We start from the raw sequence: 8,355 nt of genomic DNA, 5'->3' as shown, positions 1-8,355 counted from the left end.
AGGCCGCCCATAGAGTCGCCGCCGTGGAGATCGCCAAGAGCTCCTTCGCCATTGGGAAGAACCCGCACCTCATCGTCGGCTACACCGCCCAGATGATGGCGCAGGAAGAAGATGAGATGAAAGATGGCGACCAAGCAGCCGACGGCACAAGCAGTGCCGCACTTCTGAGCAAGTGTTGGTATGCGGTCATGGGAGAGGAGAAGCTCAAGTGGAAGGCAGGCCGCGATGGCTGCTCGGTCGAGCTGCTGCCATTGCCAGCAGAGACGGATCCGGAAGGGAAGAAGAAGAAGAAGAGGACAACGACGTCGACGACGACGACAGCAAAGCAGGAGGAGGAGGAGGAGGAGGAGGTAACGAAGAAGCTCATCACCGTCGGCGACATATGGGAGCTCGCTGAATGCGGGAATGGCGGCAGGCCGGCGGTTGACCCCTTGCTCGATGCCCATCCTGCACTGAAAGACCTCTGCCTCTCGTTCGCGCTCTTCAAGCTGCTGCGCGCGAGGTTTGAGAACCTTCCAGTGCACGATGGTGTCGCCCGAAAGAACCGTGCCTTCATTTTTGGATGCCTCGGCGACCGCAAGGAGGAGGACGACGACGCCGCCGAGAGGGCTTTCCATGTGATCGAGCGCGATCTCAATTTAGTTGGCAACTACTACCACTCGGCGTCGGTGGTTCCGGCCGTGCTGTCGAGCGGCCCATGGTTCCTGGTCGGAAACTGCATCCTAGTGCTCCTCATCGTGGTGAACCAAGCACTCATGGGCCTCTACGTCACTGGCCAAGCCCAGGTCTTGACCGTCGTTGGCTGCCTCGCCCGTGACGTCGTCAAGAGGTCGCCGATGGCGGCCGGCTTCTTCAAGTGCCTCTGCCGCAAGCTCCTCAAGAGCCTCGCCGTCAGCTTCGCTTCCATCAACATCACCGTGTGCTTCCTTCTCCTGTACACGTTCCTGCTCATGGAGGCCTGGGAGTTCGTCGTCTACGTGCTCTCGGACTATTTCCTGGTGTCGCTGCTGTGCTCGTACGCGCGCAGGCCCAGATGGCCGTCATCGCGGTGTGTGCGGCGAGCCTTCGGCGCCCTGCTGTGGGTGAAGCGCGTCGGCCGGGCGCGCGGCGGAGCGAGGTGCAACCAGCTCTGCGTCTTCGGCCTGCGCCGCCGCCGCCTCCATACTCTGAGGGTGATGGTCTCCCAGCTGCTGCCGCTCCCATTCTTCCTCGGCATGCCGCCCGTGCCGGTGCCCAAGGAGGTGAGGCGCGCGGTCTTCAGGTCCCTCAGGGCCAAATGTGGCGGCGAGCCGCTCAGCAACGGCGCCGCCGTGCTGCGCCGGCGCGGGTGCACGGAGCTCGAGTGGGCGTGCAAGAGCAGGAGCATCACTGTAGTCATCCTCGTGTGGCACATCGCCACCAGCATCGTGGACCCCAAAAGCTCGCCGGCGGTACAAGGATCACAAGCGGCGAGCACGGAGGAGGAGGAGGCGACGACCACGACCACGACGACGGTGGCGAGGACGCTATCCCGATACTGCGCGCACCTGGTGGCGTGCGCGCCGGAGCTCCTCCCGGGGGACGTGGAGGGATCGAAGCTCGTGTACGAGTCCGTGAAGCGCGACGTCCGGAGCAACAAGCGGCCACGGAGCAAAAAGGCGGAGACGGTGGCGAGCATGGGCCACAAGCTCGGGAAGCAGCTGGTGGAGGAATGCCGCACCGTCGAGGAGGCGTGGGCGTTGCTGGCCGAGCTATGGACGGAGGTGGCCATCTACGTCGCGCCCTCCGACAACGTGGAGGGCCATGCCATGGCGCTGGCCAAGGGAGGCGAGTTCATCACGACGCTCTGGGCGTTCGCCACCCACGCCGGCATCACGCGCTAGCTAGCTAGCTACACCGGCCTCAGATCATGCTCTAGGCGTTCCGCTGCACTATGAGATGTAATACATACTAGTGTGGTTTTATGTATGTTCTTTTTTTATAAAAAAAATGTGTTTGTTTTGTGAAATGCACAACCTTGAGTATGAGCGCCCGTGGAGTCTAACGGGCTATTCTCATTGGTTGCTTTTTTACTGCGCCTGCAACCGTTGCAGACCTTTCCAGTCGGTGGGGCCCACTTAGTCAACTCTGATTTTGCCTGCTTTCCAGTTCTGCCTGAGGCCCTGTTTGTTTCAGCTTATAAGCGGCTTATCGGTGGAAATAAACGAGAATCCCGCTAAACGCTTTGCTTATTTCCACCGATTCTCGCTTATGTGGTAAGCCGCTTCAGAGATTTGAACTACGAGAAGCGAAAAGCGAAAAGCGAGAAAATCTTTGTTTAGATTATAATCCAAGCGTGTCTGGGAGAAGCGGAAACAAACAGGGCCTGAGAGTCTTGCCTCGCTTCCCTCGCGTTCACGGTCTGAGCTGGGCAGCCGGACATGTCCTTCAGCACTTCAATATGGTTTATATGGATTTGGAATCCACCACACCATTTCTTCAGCTCTCTCACACGTTTTAGCTGTCACTCTTATCCGTCGCTCGCGCCCGCCCTTCCTTCATGTTTTCTCATTTCTCTTTTCTCTTCATATTTTCCAACAAGTATTAGGCTCCACTGATCTGCGGGATTCAACATTTTGTCTTCATCACTAATTTTTCCCCTCTGCTAATTTTTTCGCAGGCTGTTTGTGTCGACATCTCTGATTTGTTCTTGTTTACTTACTGTTACGGGGTTGCCCTTCTTCTACCGAATCTAGCATTCCAGGTACCTTTTTTGTTTTCTAAGTTTAATTGATTAGTTATATCGCTGATTTTTAGGGTTTTTTTGTTGTTCATTACATTCAGTTTGTTCCGTCGTTATATACCGTTTATTTTTCCATGGATTTAGGTCATCTCATTAATTAATGAATCCTTTTTTCCACAAATGGTAGCTAGCTCGCATCTACTCGATTTTACTTGTATACTTTGTACCTCTAAATTTAAATATTTTCCGCTCACATTTTGATCTTAACCACCCCTTTAAATATTTCCCCGTGTGCTCGTTGCTTGGATCTACCGGCAGGATGCTCGCTCCCGCGCGCGCGCCGCTCGGGGAGCGGCTGTGAAGGGAAAGAAAGGTGAGAGAATTGCCGGTGTTCTTCCGAGTTCGTGCGTGCGGGTGTGATTTCGTAGGCGGTTCTCGATTTGCTCGACTTGAATCCGCGTGATTTTTCCTTTGCTCTCGCGTGTCGCTTCCCCCTTACGAGACTTGTCGCTGGAACTGGATCTCTCTCTCCGGGCGGAGTTGGGATTCCTCGGGTGCTTCTCTCGCTGCTTGTGAGCGTTAGATCTCCGCTGCTTTTCGTGCTTGCTTGTGTTGTTCTTGGCTACCGGCAAAGATTCTCGATCCCTGCATCTGCTTTCTCCAGATTTGGTACGGATTAGCCCCCCCCCCCTTCTCGAACTCCTTCCTTTACGTGCTCCCATAGCTGCTCGTCCCTATCCGAGCCACAGAAATCCCTTCAAATACTTCTGCCACCCACCTCAACAAGTTTCAATCCCTTCATTCCACATCCGAGCATCCCTTCTTTCATTTGGCCGTCAACCCTAGATCCTCAATCTCTCTCTTACGAGACTTGTCGTTGGAACTGGATCTCTCTCGCCGGGCGGAGTTGGGATTTCTCGGGTGCTTCTCTCGCTGCTTGTGAGCGCTAGATCTCCGCTGCTTTTTATCTTCTATATTTGTTTCTATTTTGATAGATTCAACGTACTACACCATTTTTATCTTCTATAATTGTTTCTGTCCACTCAATTTATGTCTTTGTTTTGCTTGGTGGGGTTTTACCACATATAGAGATTCTGGATGGGGTGAACTTAAGATATTCTGAATTTTAATGTGCTGATAGATATCTAATTTAAGCTCATTGTAATTTATTTCTGAACATCCCTGGGAAGTTTTCAAGTTGAAATGGGTAACATTTTGATTTAATTTGTGTAACAGGTCCCATCATTTCCTAAGTATAAACTATGGCTTGTGCTATGATAGCAGTGAGTTGTTGGAACAATTGAATGCAGTGTTGATGGCAGCTGCTCTGCCTAGTTGTTTTGTTTTTATTGTATTTTTTCGTAAATTAGTTTGTTTTGATAAATGTTAGTGACTGTTTCTTTTCCTTACAAAACATAGGAAGATGGTTACCTTTATGTTTTTAGCAACATACTTTTTATAATGAACTGCTATTTTGAAAGCTGTAGATATAACATTGTTGACATTTCTCTTAGGTTCAACCACGGGCACTATTGTCGTGCTTTAACATATATATGATATATTTTTACTATGGTAGATTTTGCTCTTATTGGCGATAGAATCTCAACCTTTTCATTACCTGCACGTCCTTTTTTTTACGTGGTCTATAACGGTCATGGTCTTATATAATCTCTCTTTGTTATCCTTTTTCAGATTTATGTTGAACTATCTACAAGCTATAACAACGGTCGCTACACGGATATAGATACATTTGTCCAAGCAAATTCAGCAGTATTTCAATCTGTGAGTATTTTTCTGTCCACTTTGGTTGCCATTCTCTACTATTATCTTCTGTTTACCTACAACAGTAGCCACTGCCCTGTTGGGAACTACTTGCTGCCTTTGTGTCAGATTTTGTATGATTCGAAAATTTAATTGGCAAAATGATGCATTTGTTAACATCCCTGATTATGAGCTGCTCTCTTTTCTTGCAGGACAACAACCTAGGGCTGGTGAAGCAAGTGCTCTCCGATTCTCGATGTACAAACGTAACATCCATACCCTTATTATCGTTTGTTCACGTGTATTAATTTGAAAGGTCGCTTGTTCACATGACTGCTATTATTATCGTGCGCTAAGACATACTAGGTATGTTGGAAACTGGATCTAGTAATGAACTAATGATAGTCTAGTTTAAGAGGGCTATTATCCTAGATCTCTGTTTGTCTAGCGTTTTACTTGACTCAATCCCAACGATATGTGCTAGTATGCTAGTTTTCGGGTTTTCTTTCATCAAATTTTTGTATAGTTTTTTGTTGTTTCATTTTGTTCTACTTATTACTCCAGTGCAATCCATGATCTCAAATGCAACCAATGCCGTTAAATTTAATTGTTAAAATTCTTATAAAGTATATTCACTATAATGTAGTGATACTTTTTGTATCTAAGCACCATATCGTTTGGCATGGATGAGCAGCATCCCATTTCCTGGCTGGAGATGAATCTCTCTGACAACTGCTAATGCTGAGATATCTTATGGAATTGCATGCTATGTTATGACTAAATATTTTTAAAATCAGCAGTGAGGCTAATGGTGTCAGTTTTTGCATCCACGCCCTTTCACTTGCTAATGCTGAGTTTCTTTTTCATCCTGTAGGTGGTCAGCAGATAGGCATTGTAACAAGTCAAGCAGAGGGAAATGGTGGAACAAAATACCATATAGGTACTAAGTACAAGTCTGCCAGTGGGAAATGGTTACAAGTCAGCCATGGGGAAACGGTGGAACACGATGCCATTAATCTAATCCATTTTATTAGGCCATACACAGTATTTGCCCACGATGTCCCAGTCAGCTACCTTAATTTTATACCTCTTATCTAAGGCCATGAATGCAACTAGTGAGTGGCTACCTCTCCCATCTTGCCCAATCTTCCCTCGAGCACAGGTCATTGTTACGTGATATATTAAGATTATGTTTATCATGGATCCTAATCTATAGAAATATATGTCTTGCTTGTTCATGTATACTTGGTTTACATGGTGGTACTCGACGTGTATACTTACTTTGAGTTGGTTTTTATACAGAACTAGGTATTTTAGGACTTGTTTAGATCCACTAGTGCTAATAGTTACAAATTAAATTATTATTTAGGTACACATATATTCATTTCAATTTACATGTGTTAAGGTGAATTAGGTTGAAAAAAATCAATCAATTTTTCACCCCTAATCCAACCGAACACGTGAGTAATTTAAATGTAGATTTGAGAGAGTATATAAATTATTTTTAATAATAATAGATATGAGTAATTTAAATGCAAATTTCACGCTCTCACGATTATCGGGCGCATTAAAGAATATATAATCGTAGTACTAGCAAATGACGTTGCTGCCTTTATAAAAAGTACTTCCACGTTTTTCCACTCAACACTAGTAGTACGGACATGCTACTCCATATAGGTTGATATTTTATTTGGTTGGTCATGGGAAACAGGATAGTAAACTCTAGTACGGACATGTCACTCCACACAGTTTCATATTTTATTTGGTTGGCCATAGGCGACAGGATTGAACATTTTTCGCTAATGCTGAAATTTGGCTTATGCTGGTGCTTATGCGGAAATGTTGTGAGAGGAAAATACTGTTTCGTTGTTGGCTGGTCACAGCGCTGTTCGGCTGATGGTTTCTGTGGCTGATAAGCCAGCTGAAGCTGATTTGTTGTGAGAGAAAAATATTGTACCACTGCTTCAGCTTTAAATTTCACGCCTCCCGTATGAGCATCTTATTTTGAAAGTATTATCTCTGATGTACAAATATTCAAGATGGAGACAGTAAAGTTTAGGAGAGGACGTGTCCACTTTCTACACTCAACACGTACACTTAAGTAAATATGATTATTAAATTTCCATATGTAAAAGGCTTTTATAAGGTAGTCCATGGATTAATGTTTTTATAGACTGATCCATTGAACCGTAATCTTGGTACGATTGCATCTACTATAGAAGGATATTTATATATATATAATATTTCAATTGTGTACTCCATCTAGTATACAGAAAGAGGTGGGGCAATGCAACCATAGGAATGAAGTTCAACAACGGCAAATTAGTCCTAGAAAGTAGTATATATCAAACTATGATGTCGATGTATTTTCCTAGTTACATTGTGCATGGCCTATTTTTTAATTCATAGTTTTGACTTTTGACGGTGATGTTTGTTAATTTCTCTAATAAACTGTGGGACCTTAAGTGGCCACATGAACTTGTTACTATCTACAGGTTCTACTACTATTATAATTTTTATACTTGGAAGCAGCATCTAGTTAGATATAGCTAGCACACCACCCTCCCTAACGCAGCTAGCAATAATACAGACTAATTTTAGAACCAGGCTACATTGTAAGTAAAGATACTTATGCTTACAAATAGTACTTACCTACAAAATAGTCCTTACCACTAAATAGTTCTTCCCTACAAATGAGCAATACATACTAATTTAGAACAAGGCTACATGTAAGTAAAGATACGTCCAACAAATACAAATACTAACCTGGGGTGGGAGAGGGAAATGGTAGTGCTGTCACTTTCAATTTCACCTATGAAAAATTAGAAACCAGTCAAGAAAAATGCAAAATGACATAGAAATCTATTTTCATAATAAACTTAATTGGAGAAACAAATGTTGCAAATATTTTTTTACAAATCCAGTCGAACTTAAAAAAAAATTACCGGCAAGGAAACTATAGCGACACTTATTTTGGGACAAATGGGGTATTTTAGAACATCACATTAGTACCATCCATGATCTCATTGTACTCCCTATGTTCCAAAAAAAAGTATGCATCACGCACTTCGGGAAGTCAAACAAACCTCAAGTTTAACTAGATTTATAAAAAAATATTAACATTTGTACCTCTAAATAGGATTATTATTGTATATATGATATGATTAGTCTACCGATTATTATTTGATAATATAAATCTTAGTATTTTTTATGTTGATTTGGTCAAACTTAAGTTTGTTTGACTCCTAGAACTATAAGATATGCATTTATTTTTATACCGTTGGTGTACTCCCTCCGTCACAAAATATAGTGTCGTTCGCGCTTCCTGATGAGGCAAACATTTTTAATTTTGACCAAATATATGTAAATTTTTTAATAATTGTAGTACATAATTAGCATCATTGGATAGATCGTTGAATCTATTTTCACAATAAACTTAATTAGAGATACAAATTATGCTAATATTTTTTATAAACCCAATCGAACTTAAAAAAGTTTGACCGATACGAAAACCATAGCGGCACTTATTTTGGGACAAAGAAAGTATTTTAGAACATCACATCAGTACATTCCATGAGCTTATTGTACTTCCTTCAAAATAAGTACACATCGCGCACTTCGAGAAGTCAAAGAAATCTCAAGTATAACTAGATTGATAGAAAAAATATTAACATTTGTACCTCTAAATAGAATTAGTATAAAAATATATGATATAATTAATCTAATGATCATTATTTGATATTATAAATCTTAGTATTTTTATGTAGATTTGGTCAAACATAAGTTTGTTTGACTCCTAAAAGTATGAGATATGTATTTATTTTGGTACTATGGGTGTACTCCCTCTGTACCAAAATAAGTGTCGTTCTCGCTTCTCGAGTAGTCAAACGTTT

At 43.4% G+C, this 8,355-nt stretch overlaps 2 protein-coding genes across 4 annotated transcripts; both read left to right on the top strand.

Moving 5' to 3' along the window:
* The first annotated feature begins 755 nt into the window (after window positions 1-755).
* On the top strand, window positions 756-1,862 carry LOC136487440 (uncharacterized). Its single transcript, XM_066484582.1, has one exon. The coding sequence runs from the start codon at window positions 756-758 to the stop codon at window positions 1,860-1,862; it is 1,107 nt and encodes a 368-aa protein (XP_066340679.1).
* Window positions 1,863-2,375: 513 nt separating this feature from the next.
* Window positions 2,376-5,704, top strand: LOC136487489 (uncharacterized). 3 transcript variants are annotated; one of them, XR_010767273.1, is made up of 5 exons: window positions 2,376-2,722; window positions 3,020-3,074; window positions 4,394-4,483; window positions 4,675-4,728; window positions 5,337-5,704. XR_010767273.1 is itself a non-coding variant. In XM_066484613.1 (4 exons), exons 1-4 carry the CDS (start codon window positions 3,964-3,966, stop codon window positions 5,558-5,560), a joined length of 381 nt encoding a protein of 126 aa, XP_066340710.1. In that variant the 5' UTR covers window positions 3,084-3,963; the 3' UTR covers window positions 5,561-5,704. The 3 variants fall into 3 exon arrangements, 1 of the variants encoding a protein (XP_066340710.1); XR_010767274.1 differs by lacking the exon at window positions 3,020-3,074 and having other exon boundaries at window positions 2,383-2,722; XM_066484613.1 differs by lacking the exons at window positions 2,376-2,722; window positions 3,020-3,074 and adding an exon at window positions 3,084-3,984 and having other exon boundaries at window positions 4,675-4,720.
* The last annotated feature ends 2,651 nt before the right edge of the window (window positions 5,705-8,355 follow it).

The sequence above is a fragment of the Miscanthus floridulus genome, chromosome 10, assembly GCF_019320115.1.
Source record: "Miscanthus floridulus cultivar M001 chromosome 10, ASM1932011v1, whole genome shotgun sequence".
In the NCBI taxonomy this organism is placed as follows: Eukaryota; Viridiplantae; Streptophyta; class Magnoliopsida; order Poales; family Poaceae; genus Miscanthus; species Miscanthus floridulus.
The sequence above is the reverse complement of the archived record's forward strand: the minus strand, read 5'-3'. Positions and strand labels throughout refer to the sequence as shown.